Below are 24927 nucleotides of genomic sequence, written 5' to 3' on the forward strand. Positions count from 1 at the left end.
GAGTGTTTAAATGTGTCTATGCATGCATGCAATCCTGTGGATATCGAAGTGCATATGTGTGTGATCCTGTCCCAGACTGACATTAACCCCACCACACCACACAGACAGACAGTTGTTGATTCCTGGATTCCTCTCTCTAATCTGCTACCGCTGCCGTGGTTTACAGCAGACAAACTGACGGATCACTGCAGGGAAATGGCTCTACATGACATGTTTGTTTCCAATCAAAGGATTAACAAAGAATAAATAAGATCTTCTTTTTCAGGTGATACATCTCCATCATGCTGCTGTTTAATCCAGCAGTGAGTATGGCATTTAAGTTTGATTCCAGCCAACGCTTGACTGGATTCTGGTAAACGGATGTTTGGCAGAGGTGCATGGTCTCATGTCAATAACCCTGCGGGCGGAAGTTTTACTAGTTCGCTGTGTGTGTCCTGTTGCATAAGTGTGAGTGTGAGTGTGAGTGTGTGTGTGAGTGTGTGAGTGTGTGTGTGTGCGCGCACTCGCTCTTATGTTTGGTTCTTTGAACATCTCGCTCTTTTGTAGAAATGTCACGACTGCTTTCACTGGAAACTTTGCCATTTGTTTATCTGCACAGCTTCACAAACACTTATGTCGCTGAGAGTCCTACTAGGAAGAGAGTGTAAGAACCAGTGATGGCATTTAGTTTGGGAGGAGAAACAAGAGTTCAAATGAGAACAGAAACAGAATCATAAGGAATGATGAAGCTGGTTTTCTAGAGCACTTAGAAAATCAGGCCATGCCGCTGTGATCACAGTGACAGGCCACAAATGTTGACTTCATCATTTCAGACAATACTTAACTCCTAATCACCTGCAATCAACTACAGACTTGGTTATATATGTAGAAAATGGCATGCGTGACAGTGGATGTAATCAGATAACTATGATCCAAGGCAAAGGAAAACCTAAAGTAATGAAAATGACAGTCTCAATCCCGTCAACTCTAGTTTTTTCCTAGACGGCAGAGCATTATTCCATTGTTTATGACATACTGGAACAATCTGCCACTCAGGAACAAGTGTGGCTTGCAAAGCAAATGGATGACAGCTGCTGTGCGACAGGATGTTTCCTCGTGTCACAGGAAGTGAAGAGGGTCACGTAAATTTGTTTCCCCCAAACAATCTGTACTACTTTTTCCGAAGCTGTTTCTGACACTTTACACCGCAGATTTTTCTAAACAAGAGTTAAAGTGATTCTTCAGTTTAGGATTGACTATGAAACCTTTCAATTGGTGGCTAATTAACTGCATTGAGAAGAAAATAAGCTTAAGACTTACAGTAACTGCTTGACCTCTAAATTGGACGTTCTGACATCAGTCAAATTTTTGGATAGAGTGAAGGAAAATCCTGAGGGATTCTTCAGAAAAACATATCTGACAGCAAAGCTGACGTCAGCCCCATGGCCAAGTCAGTAACTGTGGAACAGTCACATGAAACTGGAAGAAAGTGTGGTCAGATTTGGGGGGAATTGAGACTTAATAGGTCCACCAAGACCTGACAGATATAAGACATATTAAGTTTGGGGTGGTGTCTTTCTTTTAAAGCCTTTTTAAAACCAGAAACATCTATCAACTATAGCAAAATTGTAAGTAGTCATGTTTATTTGCTCTTATATAAAGTTCTCATTTTGGCATGAACAACTGACCAGCTTCAATGTTATCATTAAAGCTGAGAAGCCCAACATTAGCTAAGTAACTATTAAGCATGTAACGCACCAAGTCGATAGTCGGGCTGTCAGTTAGCATCTGTTGCCTTCATTTTCGAGTTGCGTCCTCCCTCCTGATTTATTTAAGGTTTGTATATCTGGAGTATAGGTCTTCCGCTTCCCTTTTGAATGACCAATACAGACTACCGCCCCCTGCTGGTATGGAGCGTTATTTCCTCTAATGGAGGCGCTGAATGTACAGTATGTGCTAGTTGGTTGTCGGCTGGAATCTGTTTGGTGTGTTCAAGTGACGCTTTTTGGCGCACACGAAGGCGACGTTCAGTGACAACAGTCATCCTTCAACGCTGTTGTTTCTTTTCTGTGGGCTTCGCACATCTGCCCTCAGTTTGTGGCGTTACGGGTTACGTTAAAAAAATAAATAAAATTATGGAAAGTGGATCTGAAAGCTATCAGAGAGACATTAGCAGCTCTGTTCTGTTCTTATTGAATTTGGGGAGGTTTGCACCCAGTCAATATTACCTTACAAAATATATGTTACAGTATTCCTCATCCAAGAAGCCTTCCTTCTTAATTAAAAGTGAAACTCAATATATACATAACATTTGAAAATACAAAAACAGCCGAACAAGGTTGTCAGTTTTAGAAAGAACAATAGACTGCTTTTCTATTTTCCTTATACCGTAACTAATTACTGTAGCTCTACAATGCAAGAACACTGCTGTTTATTCTATTTTCATGACTTCTACATGGATCATCAACTTTCTGCCTAGAACATGTATCCACTTTTTTGTGTTTATGTTTTCAGTCAAGTGCACATTTAAAATCCTCATCTGTTGACAAGTCAAAAATGTTTAAACTGCATGACTCAAAAAGAAAATTTCACTTAATTGATATGCATAACATGAAATAATCTAGAATTTAGTGCTTTCTTTTATGCAAAAAAAAAAAAAAAAAAAACTTAGACCTCCTGGCATTTGTTTTAAACATTATTTTTATGGCATTTTAAAATAGGCCGCAAACCCACAATGTTGTATTTACAAGCAGCCCAGAGGTTGACCTTCAGAGGAGGATTTCAGAGTCTGTGCAGGAAACTGAGCACTGCATTGTTTTTCCATGTATGTGAGGGAGACAAAGGGACTGAGAAACAACAGGCACGAGTTGTGTAGAGCTGCAGACGTAGCTGCTTTCAGTTACCCAGCAAAATTAACTGTTTATTTAGTTCAGTTTAATTATTTAACACTTTAAATGTCGTCAGCTCTTTAACGGTATCCCGTCTCCTAAAATCTACATTGTTTTACGATCATTAAAAATATATGCACAGTCATGTCATCACTTGTCATTTGCATATGAAGATGTGCCACATCAAAAAAAGCACAGAGGTCATTTTAACTTAACACAGATGTAAATGAATATCATCTGCATCTAATCCAGTGGTTTCAGTTTACAGAGCGCCTGAGTGTGTTTCCAGGAACACGTCCTGAGGTAACAACACAGCAATGCTGAACACCGTGTGGGCTTCCTGCCTGCCTCAGCAGGCCAGCTCCCCTTTACATCGATACTCCACATCTATCTGAGGAGGCAAACTGAACTCGGTGGCCCTCTCACTCTGCTGATCACATGGCGTGTTTTGTAAGCAGCAATTCAGTATATCCATATCGACTATTTTATCCACCTTATTTACACAATAAGTGTAAGAATCATAACTGCAGCTTTCAAAAATGTAATCAGTCATATTTGCTGAACAGGCTTTTTTTTACCGTATTTTCCGGACTATAAGTTACACCAGAATATTAGTCACTTTTAGCAAAAACAGCCCTGTTGCGGTGTACAAGTTGCCTTTCTAATGATACCAATTATATTCTAAATTAACCTAAGAAGAATGTAGGCTAGGCATAACAACAAACAGAAGTGTGGGGGGGGGCTTCCAAACTTTGTTTTAGCTGCAGACTTTTGTTACAGTTGGACTTAGAGTTTAGCATGAACATAAACGTTTATATCTTTTTGGCGGGACAATATTATCTTCAATAAGTCAAGAGTGCCAGGAGTGCCATCTAGCACTAGTGATAATTTGACAAAATGATTGTAAATATACATATATAAGTCACTTCACTATATAAATTGCGCTACAAGCCCGAGAAGTAAAAAAAGTGCAACTTATGGTCCAGAAAATACGGTAATTGCTGACAGGTTTGTCTTGGGTTTTTGTTAGTACAGATTAATCATTTCAGAAGAACTAAATTGCACTTGGTGCCAAACCAAGCAGTGCATTTATACTGTGGTGACTACACTGAGCTTTTGGCTTGTTAAGTTGGTGTAACAGTAATGCAGGCTTTGCCTACTAATGTTTCCTGATGGGTCATTGCTCCTGATCCTGTTCCAAGTTCATGTTCAACCACAGCGTCTCTCCATAAACCTGATTAACCTGTTATGATGCCTGTGCTTTCTAGAACATGAAATTCTATGCCGAAGCTGCCAACTCGCACACAGGCTGTAAGTGCCTAACCTGCACTAGCTTTACTCATGTTTGTTTATCCATATTACTTAACATAAATGTTTTGTCAGGCTGTTACCGTACATTCCTCCACCATCACACTGTATTTGTAAGGAGAGGCCACGACAGATCTTTGGCCAAGCATCTCTCCTCAATTTGCCCTCGGGGGTGAATGGCTTCTCACCGTTCCTACTATATCACGAGCAGTCATCTCCCGATAACACTAAAACAACGGCCAGGCCTAGCGCTCGCTGACAGGCAGCGAGTTCACAAAGCTACGTGAGGGAAACCCAGCAGGAGCACACTGAATGACATGAGATTGTATACGTAAAACAGACAGGAGGATGTAGCTGAGGGTCTTATTTTGGTAGAGCTGCATGTCAGTGGCTCAAAGTGTGTGGTTTTATGAAGGCAAGCCTGACAGAAAACTGCTGCCCTAACCAGAATATGTGTGTTCTCACACTGAGATAAAATCTGATGCAATGCATTGGCCTAGTTTGACAAGGTTCAAAGATTGCCAAACATGATATTGATTTCCATTTGAGTATAAAGGGGAATTTTTTTCATTTGAGTTATAGAAAGTAAAATATGTTGGTAGGTTCCCAACCATCTTCCAGTTGCAGTCAATTGCTTTGCACCTCGATGTAGACCGAGATAAAAGTTCATCCTCTCACTGTTTGGGTCCAAGCAACCATTGATCCACTACTAAAATCTACACTACGACAGTCTGTTGTCTCTATGATGTGTTACACAATTCAAGATATATCGCGATTAAAATATTTAGAATCTACACAAACAGCTGGGGGACATGAGGATTTCACCACAAACAACTGGATAATCAAACAATTAGTTAACCAGGTGCACACACAAACAAACCAAAGGACCAGCTGGTAAACTGGCCAGCCACTCACTGAGCTAATGAGCCTGTCATCAACCAATTAGTCAACTAATGGCCTGTGACACAACCGAACCAACAACAGGGCTTCAACCCTTACCTGAAGAAGTAAGAAACAAAAATTCTTTATTGTACACCTCTGGCTTGAAGCTTTGTTTTATCATTCCTACAGTCTTTGTTTTATTTATAAGTTGAGTCTTCCTGTGTATTTATTTCTGGAGCTAAAGGGGGGGAAAGGGAACAAGAGCAAAATAAATAATCCAAAGATGCTAGAAACCATCAAAGATCTGAGCTCAGTGGCCACACCACAGTACGAGCCATAAAGGCCTAGATTTTAGCCATGGTTTGCAACTCTCTTAAATGGTGCCGTTAAAAAACGATTTCATCTTTACTACATGAAAACGGGACATTTCCAGCCAAACTCGAGGTACGAAGGTCACTGATGTATAGCTACCACAAAGTGATTAGTCTACTAGTTTGAAATGGCAGCTAGTGATGAGGTGGTATGTCTTCAACTGCTCAGACACAGTTTAAATGTCCAGTTAAAAACAAAAATATTTAGTAAAAAAAAGGCTGAGTGCATTCCCAGAATAAAAGAAGACACCATCCTATCATTAGTTTTGTCCAAACGACAGTCCACAGCACAACAATACAACATTTCAACCAAGAAAAGTAATGAAGTCTCAGTTTTCAGTAGCTGGAAACAGCTGGTTCATGAGGTTGTCTGTAAAAATGACACACATGATTAATTAATAATTAGTAAGTGAGGTGAGTCCAGAGGGGTGGACCCAGGTAGCACAGGACAACAGGAGTGGGAAGTCCTGGTGCCCCCCAGCCACAGGAAGAAGACACTAAGTGAGTGGTCTCTTTCTTCAGTAAAAGTCATCACAGTGATGAAAAAAGGGACACAATGATCCCAGTGACCCACCAGTACACACACAACAACTACAGTGACAAAAGAAATAGTAAGAAGTAAAATGATCACGAGAAAGGACAGAACGACCAGCCGGTGATGCAAAATGACTCTGACAGACTCCGACAGTCACAGTGCTGACTTTATTCCATTATAAAGTTCTTATGGAAAAAAACTGCACCGTACAAGCTGTCAAAGTACTCCTGCCTTTCTGCAAGCAAAACAACCACAAATAGATGTAAGACGACCACGAAATGACACACGACGACCACAGAGACACACAAACTGTCTCTTTCTGCTGCAGAGATCTGCACAAGTCACAAAATGCAAGTCCAATCACGTCTGAAGCCTCAAGTCATTCTGTGTTGCAAGAGAACTGTCTGCGTTTGATTTTTATCCAGTGCGATGACTGAAAGGAACCACAGCGACAATACCCAATAAACACGATTACAAATGAAAATTATAAACAGGCCAGAGACATTTGCTGCCATCAACGCAAACGCTGCAGCTCACAGACCTCTACTACGTATCTACAGCAGTGGGAGCAGTCCACACATACTTTACTGCAGTATCAGTAGAAATACCACTAGTAAAAATCCTGTTTCAAGTTAAATGTTACTGCAGTAAACGTCATCCAAATGTACTTGAAGTACTTTCCATACTGCTGGGTAGCTGACGATAACTACCTTATGTACTTCTAATTTGAAGTACTTTATATACCGCTGGGTAGCTGATGTTAACTACCTTATATACTTCTAATTTGAACTACTTTATATACCGCTGGGTAGCTGACGTTAACTACCTTATGTACTTCTAATTTGAAGTACTTTATATACCGCTGGGTAGCTGACGTTAACTACCTTATGTACTTCTAATTTGAAGTACTTTATATACCGCTGGGTAGCTGACGTTAACTACCTTATATACTTCTAATTTGAAGTACTTTATATACCGCTGGGTAGCTGATGTTAACTACCTTATATACTTCTAATTTGAAGTACTTTATATACCGTTGGGTAGCTGACGTTAACTACCTTATGTACTTCTAATTTGAAGTACTTTATATACCGCTGGGTAGCTGACGTTAACTACCTTATATACTTCTAATTTGAAGTACTTTATATACCGCTGGGTAGCTGACGTTAACTACCTTATATACTTCTAATTTGAAGTACTTTATATACCGCTGGGTAGCTGATGTTAACTACCTTATATACTTCTAATTTGAAGTACTTTATATACCGCTGGGTAGCTGACGTTAACTACCTTATATACTTCTAATTTGAAGTACTTTATATACCGCTGGGTAGCTGACGATAACTACCTTATATACTTCTAATTTGAAGTACTTTATATACTGCTGGGTAGCTGACGTTAACTACCTTATATACTTCTAATTTGAAGTACTTTATATACTGCTGGGTAGCTGACGTTAACTACCTTATATACTTCTAATTTGAAGTACTTTATATACCGCCGGGTAGCTGACGTTAACTACCTTATATACTTCTAATTTGAAGTACTTTATATACTGCTGGGTATCTTGGGAATTTCCCCCCAGGGATCAATAAAGTTTGATGATCAGTCTGTATTTTGTTGGATCCATCTGATTCTGAAAAGGAACTAAAGTATCAGATAAATGTAGAGCAGGAAAAAGTCCAAGGTTTGACTCTGACATGTAGTAAAAGGACTAAACTGTTGTTTATTAGAGGAGCATCGTTAGCCTAGCATGGAGGCTAACAGTTTTTTAGCTTAACAAAAAAAGGAAAAACAGACATGAGGCCGACATTTGTGCTGACAGAAATAAAATTAAACATGTTACTAAACAGCTACGTTACTTTATAAAGACAAAGAGGCGAACATGAACCAAAATAAGTGAAATTAGGGCTAACGTCATGCTAACTCAGGTAGCTAACAGCAGCACTCACCTGTCCGGATACTTCCTGAAGTTAGCCAGAGTCGCCCCGGTACCTTTTCCTCACATTCTTCTCCAAAACCACTTTTCCTGTTAAATCCGCATCCGTACCTGGACGCTGTTGTTTTGCGGGGACACACACCTGTAGCTAGCAGGCGCAGGCCGTGATGCCTTAATGGTTTGCGCAGTGTCGTAAAAACCAAAACTTCCTCATACGTAAAGAAACATTTACAGACTTTCAAGTTAACAAGTCATTTCTCACGAGTTGAGTCTAGTCTGAAGTCTGGTCAGTATGAGAAGCCAGCTGGGGCCTACAATGAACACTGGTATAATTTCATATTTTAATATTCGTAGTGTTTTAGTTGTTGGTCTGTGTGGGTTTTCTCCTCCCACAGTCCAAACACATGCAGGTCAGGATTAGGGTCTGAACCCAGGTGGACCCGGGGCCTTTCTGTGTGGAGTCTGCATGTTGTCCCTGTGTCTGTGTGGGTTTTCTCCTCCCACAGTCCAAACACATGCAGGTCAGGATTAGGGTCTGAACCCAGGTGGACCCGGGGCCTTTCTGTGTGGAGTCTGCATGTTGTCCCTGTGTCTGTGTGGGTTTTCTCCTCCCACAGTCCAAACACATGCAGGTTAGGATGGTTGGTGACTCTAAATTGTCCATAGGTGTAAATGTGAGTGTGTGTCTGTCTCTGGGCTGCTGAACTGTCCAGGGTGGACACCCACTGCATGCTGGGATTGAGCCAACATTGGAGCTGACACTCCAGCTCCTCCACAACCTTCAATACGGATAACTGGGTGTAGACAATGGATGAATGGGCGGGTGGGTAGATATTATTATAGTATGAAAATAATTGATTGCCCTACAACCAGTTAGCAGCCAACAACAACTAACAATGACTTGTCACACTGACCTTATGATGAGCCAAACCACTAAGGACCAGTCATTCAACAAATCACTGGTTTAACAAGTTCCCAAGCAAACAAGCAAAGAGCCAATCCACCTCATAGACATGGGATGGACGAAGTATGAGAGGAAGGGAGAGAGGGATAAAATCAGGACCATATGAATGACATTCCAGCTAGTCTTGATTCTGGGCGTGTTGCTTGTTGTTGCTGGTGGTTTGGGAAGTCTGGGAGCCTCTGCTGATTTAGGTCTCATGTTGACATTGTCCTGGCACGACCCCTTTGGCTGAGTCATCCCCCTGGCATCACTGCGTTACAGATCAGACTCCCTGACAGACTGACAAACAGAATGGACACATTCAATTTTCTGAAATATATTTACTTAATCTTAGCTGAATCCCGTTTTTCATCTGCTGTGAAGTGCAGGTGTCCTCATGAGGACTTAGTGCGTTAATCAGCGTTACTTATGACTGTCCAGGTGTAACCACATCTTAATGGAAACTACCTGATCCACCTGAGACACTTTATCCAGTGTTCCCACTGAGGATTGCTGCTGCATGACACGGCCTGAGATGGGGATTCCCTCTGTGTGTGCATCTGTGTGTTTGTGTGTGCACATACTTAAATGTGGTTGCATAGATGCTGCATCTGTGCGTTTCAGCCTGTATCGCCCGTTTCTATTAGCTGACGTGCAACCTCAGACTTTCCTGTTTTTAACTTTATTAGCATTCTTACTTCCTCTGGGTATAATTTGATTGGATCTGTGGGCTAAGCAGTGATCAGAACCATAAACACTGCAGGGTGTAAGTCCGGTATTGTGGTATATACAGTAAAAACTGAAAGGAAAACATTCAGTTACTTTAATGACCCCATAAGGGAAGACAGGAAAAGACGAATGAGTAAAGGTTTAATTGGGATTCAGGGATGGAGAGTGGGTTAGTTGTTTTATAGAAGCTCAGCACATGTCAAAAATTAGTGAAAATGTAAAGCCCAGGGAATAATAAATTGAACATTACTGATAGTTATTTAATATTCATACAATACATAAACATATAAACAATATTAATTCTGATATTTGTATCATACTTTACACAATGGGCCCTTGGACGGAGATGTGTTAAAAGCCCCCGACTGTTCCTACATGGGATCTAGACACCGGACTACAAACAGTCTGTGGTTATTTCTGTCTAGTTTTGGTCATTTTGCATCCCAGTGAGTTAGTTTTGCAAGAATACAGTGCGACTGGTGTAGTTTCTGTGAATTGTTGCAGTTATTAATAAGGGTATGGATTTGTTAGCGTCATTTTTCTTCAAATATTCCCAAACCCTCCTGAAATCAGAGCTGAGATTGAGGCCAATGGCTCAGTGATGCTGAGACTTAGCTGGCTTGCACGCTTGTCCATCGTGCCAACAGCAGAGCAAATGACTGCTGAGTTTGTTTATACCAAGCAATATAATGACATGCTTTTCTGTGCTTACGCTTGATAAATGTTAACTGCTAATGATGGCTTATTTGGAGACACTTACCAACAGCCCGTTACAGACACCAACACTTGGAAGAGGCCCAGTACAACCACAGTCTGATCTGTTGGCCACTGGAGCAGCTGGAGGTTAAATTCCTTGCTCAGGGGCACCTCAGCTGTGGAAACATGCTTGTTTCAGTCCACAAAAGCCCAACTAAAATTTAAGTACACTACTGGGTATTGTTGCAATGGTTGAAAATAGTCAGCGCTTAATTGTGAGCAGAAACGTCCAGAATCCTCAAGTGTTTATTGGGTATCTTAGAGAAGGGTTTGCTTCTTGGACGAATATATAACATTTAAGACTGATATGAAAACAAAAGTTTGTGATTACGGCAGTAAAACATTCAAACAACATGGAATCTGTTCTGCAGCCTTTCAGTATTTTTTTTTTTTTAAGAGACTGAAGGTCATATTTTACATGTACTATCCATGGTGCTGAAACCAGGTCAAAAGGGACAAGGTCAGGACAAGCTCATTACTAGGCTCTTTATATACTTATACACTGTACGTGGCTGAGCACACTGACCCATCTGGATACCCTGTGGAGGAGCTCTACGTTTTTTAACGGGTGTGTCCACTGATGGAGTACCTCAGGATGTCTGAACAACTACACACTTTCAGACAGTTTGGCACACACACACACACACACACACACAGCTCATGCAGGAGATGACAGGGCCTGGTTACAGTAATAACCCTCCTGCTATCTCACGCCCATGCGTCTGCAGCAGAGCCTGTAAATCTCACTCTGTTATTGTTTTAATAACACTAATGTTAGCATTAGCCAAGTGGTAAAAACGTCAGACATCAAAGGCCAGAAACATCTGAGCTATACTGAGATGAAGACACAGGGCAAGGGACCAGCTTGTGAAAACAGCCGGCCATGCCAAAGCAGAGCAGAGTGCACATGGTCACGCCTGCATGGGTGTTTGTGTCGGGGCAATAACATATACATTGATAGTGTCTAAGTGTGTGGACATTTCAATCTGTGCCTAATGTGAACCCATCAGGAGCCAAGCAACAAAGCCCTCCAGCTGCTCAGTAAAACTGGCTCTGTTTCCTCCCAACCACAAAGTCTCATAAAGCAAAGCACCCATCGTTAGCTCAGTGCCATCAGCTCCTATACTGATGCCTCTGGGGGGAAAATACCCTGATATTGTTTCCAACACATGACTTTGTTTTTCTGAAAAAACAGCTCCACCTCTTAGCTGAGCCACAGGGAGACGACTCTGAAATAACGTCTGAAGAAGTTGCAGCATCATAAAACCAAAGAAGACGTGAGTAAAGCCCCATACATGTTCCACCGGAGCTCGCCCAGAGCACATCGTCACGGAACATCCAAAGGGAACATCCAAAGACCTGCAGGCAGGACTGAAAATACAAATCAGCAATACATGTAATGCCCTGTACTGTGAGTCAGATCCATATGTACTTTGACATGGATTTGGGAATTGCTGTTGCCATAGCCACTTGTGTTTTTACATATGTGAGTAATAAAATTAACCAGCATACTCTCTACTTCTTTCAAATGGGCCTGTTTTATGAACCACTGAGTGCAGCATGTGAGTGCAGCTTCTTTGTGTGTGTGTGTGTGTGTGTGTGTGTGTGTGTGTGTGTGTGTGTGTGTGCATATGTGTGAAGGGTGGGGGTCCAGTAGACGCCAAGCTTTCCATAATGTTTACTGACACAACACATTTTAATGGTTTCTGTCCAGTGCCAAGAATTGAGAAATCAAGTCACTTTAAAAGGGTGGCACACTACGGAAGTCCACTGTTTACACTTATGGCCGTAGCTGTTTAAATCTGAACCAGAGGAACCCTATGGACACCACAGCCGAATTGTTTTGTTGCAAAACTTTGTGCGACTATTGTTTCTTAATTGTGTAAAACAGTTCTGTAAAAACATCCCTTTCCTCAAAAGAAGTATTACCATTTCATTATTAAATGTTAGGCTTTTGCAGTCAGTGCTGTGCGATGAAACAATGCCAAAACTTGAAAACTAATCAGGTCCTTATGCACCTCGGCCAAGTATTTCTCCACAACCCCCAGATTTTAAATCAAACTCTTAGTAACTCCGGAACAATGAGCTGAAAGCCGTGTGAGGTCCCAGCTCACAGCACAAACGTGTGAACCTCAGCCTTTCTCTGGCTGTACTGCATGCTGGTGAACGCCCAAGTAAAGACAATAGAGGAATTGTTTGGCCGCGGGTCCAACATCTCACACACACCGTGCAGCTTCATGGGAGGCCCATTGCCAAAATGATCAAACCGATCTATACGCTTTAAAGAAATAATAATTCTCATCATTATTCCCATCCCTTGCAGTCTGTTTCTTGTTTATTTTGCAGGTCGTTCTGTGCTGCTCCAAATGTCTGCTATGAGTTAGTGGCGCTGCAGCAGCAGTGGGTGTTTTGTCTATACAACCTATCTGTGTAATGAGCTGGTGGCTGGGGTCGCAGCGAGGGAAAGCAAGACTTCGCTCTTTGGCCACAGTGGTGTTGAATTTTCCAGAGATTGTGGAGATGATCAGATTGCACATCACAATAATAACAGTCAGTGAGGGTGGGCTGCTCCTCAGGTCACAACCCTCTTCACTGCAAACAGCACCAGCCTGCACCGATAACGTTGATACACATGAAACTCTGTTACAAAAGTAGTTTTTTTTATTAAAACAAACACAAACATAAATAAAAAGAACACCGAATGGAAAAACATCTATCAGGTCTTATAGCTATGCTACAATCTTGTAGAAGAAACAATGAGTCTGTATTACTTTTGGCTAGGCAAGTGCACACAGAATTGTCGAAATGAAGATACATAAATATGGAATTTAAACTGAAGCCCCTGTGTTTGAATAACAAAAAGCGTGTCTATTATTTCCTCTAAGTGCTGCGTAATGAATGTCATATAGACATAAAATATAACTGATTCTTACAGCCGAAAGGTCACTTTAACAATGACCTGCCGCTGTACTTCTACAGCTAATAAATAAATATTTAGTGCATATTCCCCATTTACCTCAGTGAAGAGCCAAATGAAAAACAAAACTTAAGTTAAAGATGAACCAAACTCAGTTTGGCTCCTAAAGGTAAAGAAGGCAAGTGTCTCTCTGTGTCGTTTAATGGTCAGACAGTCCAGCTATCTGCCTCGCTTGTTGATTGTCAAAAACATAAACAGATGTCATTTCTCTTTAGTTTAAAATGACATTGTCGTGTAATTGCCTTCAGTGAAGCAGGCCACTCATTAGAGACAGAAAACTGGATAAAACATGAGTTTTGGGGGGCACACACTTGGTCTTTAAAACAACGTGAAGTGACTCTCTCACGGCATTAAGTTTCAATAGTGCCTTAGAGACTCTGTGGCGTAAATTACCATCTAACTGCTCGTTTCCAATTGTCCCGCTTGCTGCGAGGACGCCTCACTGCCTGCCTTGATCACACTTACAAAACCTTTCAGGAAAACATTTGTGCATTCGCTGCCGTGGGTCACAGACAGGCCGGGTAGCCTGTGCAATCAGTACAAGGAGATGCTCCACCAGCTTCAGTGTTCGTTCTGGACATTTTTCCACACAATAAACACATAAAAATAAGAAAAACATAAGTCCTTTCTCACTGCACTTCTGGCCATCAAAACTTACTTCCACAGTTGCTCCCTTGAGGTTTGTTTAATTAGTGCATAAACACATGTCTATGCTTGTGAATAAATATTGTAATCTGAACTGAAATTGGATTGAAATTACCCAACAGAAACCGCAGTACTATAAAAAAAAGTCCAGTGCTGTTTTGGATGGAGTACAGAACTGTATGTCTCAATTTTTGGAGGGGGCTAAGTGGCATGTCTTTAAAAGGTAACTGTCTTTTCCATGAACTGTTCTCGTAAAGGACTCCTAGGGTGTCTGGTGAAGAGCAATGTAAAAAAAAAACAATACAATGACAATAAAAAAACATTTTTTTTGACAGTGGTTCCTTGGTATATTAAATGTTCAGTAGCATGTCTGCTTCCCACGTTTCTATTTCAGTTACCCAACTTTATGGCCCCAAAATACGTCCCTTCTCCCTCGGGGTCCAGCATCCAGGCATTGGACACGTTAACAAACAAGGTGTCTCCCTCCTCCAGCCGGAGGCCTCGGCCCTGCTGGGCGCAGTACATGTTATAGCTGGTGTTGTTCAAGCGCATGGTGCTGCCCGTCTTCATCAGCATTTGGGCCTTGCTGTTCTGTTTGATGCTCTCGTGGTACACGTACTGGATGAGCTGGGAGTTGCTAACATCCACAGGCAGAGTCCCGGCCTGACTGCTGTCCTCTGGTGTGTACTTGTAGTAGCGGAAGCAGGTCTTGGCGTAGACGTAGTAGAAACCTGACTCCATCACCAGCAGTTTGCCCTTTTGGTAGCCCATTCTGTTGTGGTATCCATGCACCTCATCCCAGTCAATGGTGATAGCCCTCGGCTCACCCTCTGCAGAGCAGTAAGAACAGAAAACAACTTTGGTTAATCCATGTTTGTATATAATAAACAAAATCAAACACAAAGACATCAGCGTAGAAAGTTTATCTGAGTGATTTACACCATTTATACATGTCAGCTTCACCTAAATTAGCTATAACTGTTATTTTTGTAAGAGCAATGTAGAAATTTGGTCATAGTGATGAACCTACAGATAATAATCAGCTAAATCTGCAGCTCCCCTCGGCTTTATAGTGAGTTTCATTGATTAGAGCTGACTGGACCCAACTTTCCTGTTCTGGTTCCCTTGTTCTGGGCCTCAGAGTTTCAGCAGCTGTAAAAAGCCACAGTCCTCTACCTGCTCAGCAGCAAACAGCAGGTAGACCCAGTCAGAGACCAGCTGGGTCAGAACATAGTGGAGCATTTAGCAGCTAAAGAGCCAGAGGTTTCCATGAGGAGGTGGTGGAGACCAAACCCAGAGCTCAAACTGAGGGAACACTGGACTCATCAGGTGGACACAGACACTGCGGTATTCCAATTTTGTGTGGCCAGAAAAATAAACTGTTTATGCAGGTTTAAACAAAAGTAATTTGATTACTAAGGGCAAAGCTTTAATGCGGTCCAATCTAAAATATCTAGTTTAAAGAAAATTTTATATTTTAATAAAATGTAATTGTTCATCTTTGAGAAATGTAGTTATTACAGTTGTGTGCAAAAGATTAAGACCACCCATGAAAATAAGCCAATGATATCACAAATGGTTATACATTTTTAACCTCGTAGCAGTTTGCATGTTATAGTGAATCTATGAGACACTTTCAAAACAGATGAAAATAGTTTAAAAAAACAATTGTAGGGATCTAAATTCTGGGTTTTCACAGGGTTGGCCTTAAGTTTTGCACATTATTTGGTGTTTTGGTTTATGTTAGATATTTTTTACTTGATCTTCCCAACCTAGAAAACGTTTAAACAGCATTTTATCATTTTGAGTCAGATATGTCAAGCTAGGGGCAGCACGGTGGTTTAGTGGTTAGCTCTGTTACCTCACAGCAAGAAGGTTCCTGGTTTGAAACCCATCAGGGGCCTTTCTGTGTGGAGTCTGCATCTTCTCCCTGTGCTTGTGTGGGTTTTCTCCAGGTACTCTGGTTTCCTCCCACAGTCCAAAAACATGTATGTCAGGTTGATTGGTGACTCTAAATTGCCCATAGGAGTGAGTGTGAGTGTGTGAGGTTGTTTGTCTCTATGTGGCCCTGTGATGGACTGGGGACCTGTCCAGGGTGGACCCCTGCCTTTCACCCAAAGAGAGCTGGGACAGGCTCCAGCAGATCCCTGGGACCCTGGTTAGGGCTAAGGGGGTCTAGATGATGGATGGACATATCAAGCTACATTTGTCACAGCTGCTACATCTGGATGTTGATGTGCGTAAATACATCTGGAAACAACTTTTTGGCTCTTCTAACACTGAATTTGGTGCCACCAGATTCTTCGTTACAAAGTCGGATTGTGTTTGTAATAACACGTTTGACAGATTAGCGTTTCTAGTGCCATATTACATTGACATTGACTCACTCTTGGAGAACTCTTGATGTGCTTTAATGGGCAGATGAGCTGATGGCAGGCTGTCTTTGGGAGGTTTGCACCGTCTGTTCTTCCTCGTGTCTTTCAAGGCGTTCAGCACCGGCTCCGTCTGAACTTCCTGTAGAAAGCAGGAGAAGCTGCCCAGCATCAGTAAAGACACATCTCCAGTTCACTCACACTTTCTTCAAGCCACAACACTGTTTTGACATGTTTTACCACAGCTGTGTTCTGCTGTCTCTTTCTGTCTCTTTGAATGGCTGGACTGCGTTAGGACGATAAGTGGACAGCACACATGAACAGCTTGTCTGTGTGTAGTAGCAGTCCTCTTCGTCTAGCCTGCTAAACACTCTTTCTGACTGTGACAGGGAGGCCTCCTGTTGCAACTTTTCTGATAAACTGCACTTCTCACAGATTTGGCACGAGCAGCATCTGGACTGAGCTCAACCCTGATTCCAGACTCTATTCGAGGCCATCCATCACAGGCTGAGCATATACACTAAAGCAAAACATGGTTTCCAGCCAAGTAAACAGTTGCTGAACCAGAGCTGCCAGCTTACAAAGTTGGCACAGGTTTAAAAATCAGTATCTGTATCTTAAGAGACTGCAGAGACATGTGAAATTACATTTGGTAGACTCCTCTGTAAATACATGCAGTAAATTATAAAGCCCAAAGTCCTAAATATTCAATTGATGGTGGGTGTTTTGGCATCATCACCTCAGTGTAGCTGTCGCACCACAAGGAAAAAGAGACATTATTAAAAACACCGACTTAGAAACCACACACGGCGCCTCATTCCAAATAAACCCCCAACCACCACCATTAACATGGTGTAGTAACACTGCACCTGTGCTGTGCTAATATTACTGTGAAGTATTTGTTCACAACCCAAGTCAGGACACATTTGCACAGCTCTGGAACTAAGATTAGCGCTGCCCGTCCTCCAAAAACAATTTGCTGCACAAACATGTTTATAGCGCAGTGTCTTTGGAATGAGACAGGGGTAAACAACGTCTTGCCAGCTACAAAGTAATTGTGAACACGCTCCCAGTCGGCCCTGCACTGTGGGATCTATCTTGATTTGTGGTGAGACCACATCATACCTCGTTAAACAGAAAGAAGAAATGATTCAAACAAAGCAGCGGCTTGGCAGCGTCCTGATCTACAGCGTGATCCAGAATTAAAACGTGACCCCATGACAAACGCTCTGCACCAGACAAGAGCAGCGACATGAAGAAACATCCAGCACAGGGTTGGTACTGCGACACCACAGTGCAGCCCTTTAACTACACACCACATGCATCATTCAACATCTCTATTATGTTGATGAATGTTTTCTGAGATGCTACGCTAGAACAAAAGTCTTCTCACTCAGAGTCTGGCCACCAGAGCAGATTGTCTCCTTGTGTTTCATGCTGTCAGTCAGATCTCTTTCCCACACAGTCGATCTCCCCAGACTGTAAACATTCACATCATGAGCTGCGTCTGGTTCACGGTCCTCTGTTCTCACCGCACCCCCATCATCGCACTGACCACAGACGCAGCCCGGGGTAGGCCAGGCCGGCCTGTGCAGAGCTGAACTGCAGACACTGCAGCCGTCCGCCGAGGCCTCCTCTCATGGCTGACCCTAACACAACACGGGCTGAGCCAAGTGGACCTGTCACCCTGACACCTCGTAAAGCTCCCAGCAAGTCTCCCCGCGCTCCATGGGAAACGGCCGAGGGCGAACAACACAATGAGCTCCTCAGCCCAAGACAGGCTGGATGGTTTGTGTAAGTCCTCCACCAGGGACACCCAGAGCAAACACAAATACATAATTTCAAAGAAAATTAAAGCATTATGGGAACCCAAACACCAGTGAGGCAGAGCAGTCCTTTTATTCATGGGTTCTTTTTTTCCTCCTGCATGGTTTTTGCTTTTGCTCAGTGAAACCTGTGCCAGAACACGAGTGGCAACTTCCAAAAAAAGGCTTTGAAAAAACAAAAAAACAAGAAGAAGTATGACTTCAACAATTAAGAATTCCTATTTTACAACTCCCTCGTGTTACTGCTGATCATAGAAGGAACACTCTGCAACCACTGACGCCAAAGAGTGACTCACTAATAGCCAATGCCGTAAACTACTTTCTGTGCACAATGCCAGTATGTGACTAATCAAACAGATAAAAAACTATCAACAGCTCTCTGATCCGTTATGAGGCAGAAAGGTGATTTTCCTGCTGTGGTCTGACCTCTGTGCCGCATGTGCCGGTGCTCGTCTTACAGAACTCTGGAATGCCGTGAAAACACACCCATGGGAAAGCTGCAACTTCTGTCAGTGCTAATTTGCAAATGATTGTCTTTTTGTTGTTGCTTTAGCTTTTGACTTTTTAAACACACACTGTACTTTCCGTGTGACTCTGACAGGAGTGGTAGACTTCTTTAACGTTTTTAATCCGATTACCGGTGACATTATTTTTGGCTCTGTAACCTCGAACGTTGTTTTCTCACAGTTTCTCTCCAGTGCCAAAGACAGATAAGACTAAATCAATCAAACACCACAGATGCTGAGCTTCAGGAAGCAGGAACTGAAATGACGGCAGCAGCAGCTAATGCTGGTGGTCGTGAACATGTTTTATAGAAAGACCACTGGTATGTGCACAGTGTTGCAGCAGGAAGAAACTGCAAATGAAATGCAGTTTATCTGAGTGGTCCAATCAGGGCGTGTGCTGTGTTGTCTGGGGCCAAGTGAGGGTCAGACTCACCTCGATGGGCCTCTGTGGGACTGTGGACAGATCTACCTGGAAAAAGAAACATGAGCTGAGGTTAGAGAGGTCAGTGTGAAAAATAGTTCTGTCACCTCTAATGAGCACGATATGTTTCCCTGACAGGTGAGTGGGAGGAATATTTTCCAAGACAAGCTGCAATTCAGTTTGTGTGTTTATGTATGTGTGTGAGAGTGGGAGGTCAAGTTATTTTCCACGTCACTCTGCATTTCACCGCAGCAGAAAGTCAAAGTGATTTGGACCCCGGATCCCAAAGCAGGACGGCTTCTCTAATTTGAGGTAGACATCTTAGGTTTCCACGCATGCAGACGGACACACAACAACACAAACACACTTCAGCGCAGTGTTTTTAATCCTGCTCCACTCAGCACATTCCTACACAGGCACGGTGCTGTGCAGATTCCAGCTCCGCTCTCCATCTCCAGGAAGTTCTGCAGGTGTTGAGGGCAGATGACGATCTGGAGCCAAACTCCAGTCCACACACACACACACACACACACACACACACACACACACACACACACACAACTACTGACTCATGCTAAAAGTGCTTCCATATGACTCCGACCAACCAGAGGCCCCTGATGCTGCTGGGTATTCGAGGAACACTTCAATTACTCCCAGAGATCTGGACCCGCATCCCTTTAGTCACATAATCAGATCAGTCCAGCACACATCTGTTATTACAGCCATGAAATTAAACATTGTCTCTGGATTTCTTTATCTTCTCTATGGTTTTGACTCCTTTCCCTCCCTCTCCGGCATTTTCCTCTGGCTCTCAGTCAGTGGATAACCACCTACCACTACACTACAGTGTTTGTGCCAAACACAAGCCAAAGAAATGTAACACAGAGACTGAGGAAGAGACAGAGGCCGATGCTCCCCAGGTGAACTTGAAAGCATCCTGACAGAGCGGAGATGTGGTCTGCTCTGTTGGCTTGTTGAAACGCGACGATTATCCAGCTCCCAAACCGCCACAAAGTCAGAAAAACATCAACCTCGGGTGAAAGCAAATGTTTTTCCACAAGGTCGCAGATGTGCAGCCTCCACGATGACAAAGATTATCTGCCAACAAACAACCCAAAGTGTCGGGATGTGCGTACTGTGATAATATCTGTGTAGGAGCTCCGGTCTCCAACTCATTTACCAAAACCTTCAGTGTCCAAGGCTTGAAAACAGCTCTGCTCTGCTTATGCTCCGAGGTTTACAGCTCATGACACGTAGGAATTACAACTACAACCCTGGGATGGCATGTAAACACAAGCATGAGAAACTGCTGCCCGGGAGCCTCAAGTGAAAACATCTGTCTTTTGCAAACAAGACTCACTGCAGCAGAGCAGCTCCGAGCCCCGGGCAGGACGCTGAGATCTTATCAAGTCACAACGGATTCACGACGCTTTGAACCCTGTGAAATCCGGTGCTGAAATAACCAATCTTCGTGGAAATGTTTGCACCGGGGCTCTTGAGATGCTATCAGCCGGGCCGTTTGCACAGCGAGGGAAGAAGCGCCGAGGCTGCTGCCGCCGAGGCGCAGCGCCTTCAAAGAGACACCAAACCCTGGCGCACAAAGCGGCAGCAGTGGCTCGATGTTGAGGCTTTGTCTCTTCTGTAGATCACATCTAGTTTACCTCTAACCACACACACATATACACACACACACCGCCACCCTTCACATACAGCTAGGAGCTTCAGGAGTCTCCTGCAGTTTATGGCATTATAAAATTGCGCAAATATCGCCGCACTGTGTCACCTCGCTTGCAGCCAAGTAAAGAAGCGACGGTACTTTTCGACAGATATTTGCGCACGGGGCCAAAGCTCGGGCACGGATACACGCTGAGAGCCAAGTGTCTTACTGCGCACTGCAAAAACCAAAGCAAACGAAACCCGCACAGGGTCGTACTGAGCTTACCTCCTGCAGATAACCCGTCAGGTGTAATAGGATCGCCACGCTGGAAGCCACCTGAAGCAATCCCATAACAGCGAGGGTCCCGAATAGGAGCGGCCGGTACGTGGGCTCCGAGCTCTGCACCGGGTGGAAACGGTGCTGCCCTGCCTCGATGTCGACGCTGTTCCGCAGGTAGCCTCTGTACTCGCTGTGGGTAGCTGCCATGATGCGCGCTCTGTATGTGCCGTTCAGCCCCGGGGCCAGGTCCCAGACTCAATGCAAGAGGCAAACTGAGACTGCAAGAGTCCCTATAATGAGCGGTGGGTGGGCTGAAAGAACTCCTTTCCCACTGCAGCCAATCAGAGGGACCCTCCGGTGCTCAGAGCGACCGACGGAAACAACCAACAACGATCAACAACCAGACCGACCTGAGCGCACGGCAGGTAAAGCGGCTCCTTTATGGCTCCGGAGGCCCTTTCGCTGAAACGGATTAACACGTGATCTGCGCGTCCACACCCCCGGTGACACACGCTCCACATCGAGGCACTGCAGGAATGTAGAAGACAGTAAATTATGGAGGGAAAGAAATCAGGTTTAACCCCGTCTGTCATCATCAGCGCACACCTTTAGGAACGGATATATGATCCGGGTCAAACATAACAACACTAAATGTGACATTAACCAAAAGAAATGAATGAACTTATGGTTTAATGATTGTTTTATTGTTTATCATCATTTACTTGACAAATCCAAAATCAGTGCAAATATTGTTCATTGAAACAGGTTAAAGCGCTGAGAGCTACACACACACACACACACACACACACACCTGTGTAACCTAAATATTTAGCTCCTAAAACCAGTCTCAACATCCTGCCTGAGCATTTTCTGATTTGAGGTGATATTTTTGTGCAGGAATATCAGAAACTCTGCACATGCATCATCCTGCACAGCAGAGACAACAGTCCTTCAGACATTGGTTATATCAGGTCTAACCATAGTTCTCTCCCAGGACCAGCTGTGGGCTTGTGTGTTCTAACACAGGAAAGACGTCGGTGGTTATAATATTTTTATTTGCTACATACCTGGAAGCTATTACTTATGCAGTTATCGCATTTTTTTGTAACTGTCAATTGGCAAAAAGTCCCTGGCAGGTCTCCAGCTAGTTCAACATTTGACTTTCTTGCCAAGAGTTAAAGATTTCGTGTTACTAGAGAAAATCCTGCACACCAGATGTGAGAGGAAATGACTCTCCTCTCATATTAATAGCTCTTTTTTACATCTGCTTAGTTATTTCAGGTGAGACGCACCACTATCAGGAACATCAGCTCGGTCTAATACAGCGGTTCTGCAGGAGAAGCTCCTTCATGAAGGTGAAAATGTTCAGGTTCTGTTTTAGAGCGGGATGGCATGGAATAGCAGTGGATACCTGTTGGCTCCAGCCCCGATAAGACGTGGAGATATTTGGATATTTCAGAGAGAACAGCACAGTCCAATCCAACAGCAGCACAAACTGCAGCCTCTGAACACAAACTGAACGTTATCACCCTCATGAAGGAGGATTTAGACTCACTCAGCTTCATCTGGATGTTCCTAATAAACTGACAATTGAGTGCATGCACACTGCAGCCACGGGACAAGTAGGCTAACTTAGCATTAAAACTTCAAAAGGTACCAGTTCTGTCCAGAACCAACAAAATCCAACCGCCAGCATTTATCAGACTCACTCATTTGCACATTAGACCATATTTGTTTAATCCATACCAAAGCTGAAGTAGAAGAAGTACAAGTCTGCTGTGCAGCTAACACGCTCCAAACCATAGGGAGGTGTGCTCAACTGCACAAGACGACTTTATTATTGTAGGCAGCGAACAAGCATAATACTGGGGAAGAGACAGCAGCACTTTGACAGTTATGCAGACTTTATTCCACAAGACCCTTATTATGAAATAAAGCCTGAGCTGCATAACTGACAGAGAGCTCCGGCCTTTTTGCAAGTAAAAGAACCACAAAGAGACACATAAGGACTAAAGAAAGACGATCACAAAGAGACAAAATGATCACAAAGAGATGCAAACAACCACAAAGTGGGGCCCATTGTTTTATACTTCACCCGTGGCAGAGTGCACTAAGTCCCTGCAGCCTGGGCCCTCTGGACTATGCTAAGCTAAGCTAACTGAGTACAGATATGATGAAATTATCATCCAAGCGTCTGCAAGAAAGAAATGAAAATTGCCAAATATTTTCAGTATGAACATGTTCTACCAGCAGAGGCAGCACCTGTAGCTCGTTATTTGCCTGTTTCTTCTATAACCCACTTAATATAGCACATGACAAGAAACCTGGATTTCCACTATTACAACAAGTGGAGAACTTGATGCCAACCCTGGAAACACCTCCTCACAGTGAGTCACATTGTGTGTGTGTGTGTGTGTGTGTGTGTGTGTGTGTGGGTGTGTGTGCGTGTGGCCACAAATATCACTAACAGGCTGACGCCATTTCCTCTCACCTTCATTTGATTATGTTCCATGAGCGTGAACTGCGTCTTACCACGGTCTTTACGTCTAATATCATCCTGTTGTTTTAAAAGGTTACACCAAGTAGATGCATTAAATAAAAGATTAAACTCAGTGTTGACTAATAAGAAAACCTTTCCACACTGTCACCATAACAAATGTCTGTGTTGTAACAAAGACCTGGATATGTGATGCGGTTTGATGACGTGTTGTGGTTTTTCAGCCGTAAATGAGCAAATCTGTGGCTTTTGCTTTTACCAGGAATTAGATGAGCGGATGGATGCCCCACTCTCATGGGTCTGCTCTAGATATGAAGCAGAAGAAGGGGCCAGCAGGGCACTTGGCCTTGCTTAGCATACAGGCTGAAAACAGGGGGGAAACTAACAAAGGTCCATTCAAAGGTAAAAGCATCAGCCTGCCAGTCAGCAACTCACTCCATACACGTATCTCATTTGTTTAATCTGTAATTAAAAGTGCAAACAGAACAAGTTGTAGTGGTTTCCTCACATTTGAAGTCATTTTTTGATAAGCTCTGCTATAACTACTGTAGATAACTGCAGTAGATTCACATTAAGTCATTCCCTTAGCGCCGTTAAACTGATTTGGTTTGAGAGCCATAGAACCAGCTGGATAAACAAGTAATGATCTTAGAAAGTTGTGTTGACAAGTTTCTGTTTACACCTTGTGCAGAGCAACACTGGAATTGGTTTGTGTCATGACTATGGTGATTGATTTCATCTAAGACCGGTGTTCACTGTTTTTACCTCAGTTTTGGTCTCATCCAAGTCCTGGGCTCAACATGTGGCTCTTTAGCAGCTGAATGCTCCACTCTGTTCACCAGCCACTTGCTGACTTTGCTGCCTGCTGTTTTGGTGCTGGGCAGGTAACGTTCAGTTATTTGATCCGACCTGAAAATGGCAAAAGTTTGGTGAGAGCGGTGGAAGTGAATCAAAATAGTAAAACTGTGGTCAGACCAAAACAATGAGCTGAAAAATGCTAAAACACTGCACAGCTGAGAGGAAGTGCAGAGTCGGGTGAAAATTCTCGGTACGAGCAAAAAAAACAACCATTTGGTCTGTGATTTATGCAAAAATACCGATTAATGCGCAGAGAACAGTGTGTGACTTCAGGTTCATACCTAACAAAAGTAACAACAAACACAGGATGATGTGTGTAAACATCACAAGGTATTGTCACATGGTTCTGCTGGACCACCTCATTAAGGCTGAGTGTCCACAGATGGAGCAGTGGTCACACGCTGTGGCTGTTGCAGCATCTAAACATGGCAGTGGCTCCTGTTAGCCCGGAGAGTGACCTCCCTAACCTCCACTGTTTTCCCACTGCCAGCAGAACAACAGTGTAGTGTTTGAAAACCCAGCAGAAAAACGAACCTCCTTTAGGAACAGGAGTTATTTT

General features: G+C 43.2%; 1 protein-coding gene across 1 annotated transcript; it reads right to left on the bottom strand.

Moving 5' to 3' along the window:
• Positions 1–12979: 12979 nt before the first annotated feature.
• tnfsf11 (TNF superfamily member 11) lies at positions 12980–21471 on the bottom strand. The gene is made up of 4 exons (XM_026295209.1): positions 21020–21471; positions 19090–19125; positions 16340–16466; positions 12980–14782 (listed from the first exon to the last, which is right to left on the bottom strand). The coding sequence occupies exons 1-4, from the start codon at positions 21218–21220 to the stop codon at positions 14343–14345; spliced, it is 804 nt and encodes a 267-aa protein (XP_026150994.1). The 5' UTR covers positions 21221–21471; the 3' UTR covers positions 12980–14342.
• Between the last annotated feature and the right edge of the window lie 3456 nt (positions 21472–24927).

Source organism: Mastacembelus armatus, chromosome 21 (genome assembly GCF_900324485.2).
Source record: "Mastacembelus armatus chromosome 21, fMasArm1.2, whole genome shotgun sequence".
In the NCBI taxonomy this organism is placed as follows: Eukaryota; Metazoa; Chordata; class Actinopteri; order Synbranchiformes; family Mastacembelidae; genus Mastacembelus; species Mastacembelus armatus.

Excerpts from the sequence above, each read along its gene's own strand:
- tnfsf11 (XM_026295209.1), bottom strand. The coding sequence starts at position 21,220 with ATGGCAGCTACCCACAGCGAGTACAGAGGCTACCTGCGGAACAGCGTC. Across the intron at positions 19,126-21,019 it reads TGACGGGTTATCTGCAGGAG|GTAGATCTGTCCACAGTCCC; the intron begins GTAAGCTCAGTA and ends TTCTTTTTCCAG. Across the intron at positions 16,467-19,089 it reads TCCCACAGAGGCCCATCGAG|GAAGTTCAGACGGAGCCGGT; the intron begins GTGAGTCTGACC and ends TGCTTTCTACAG.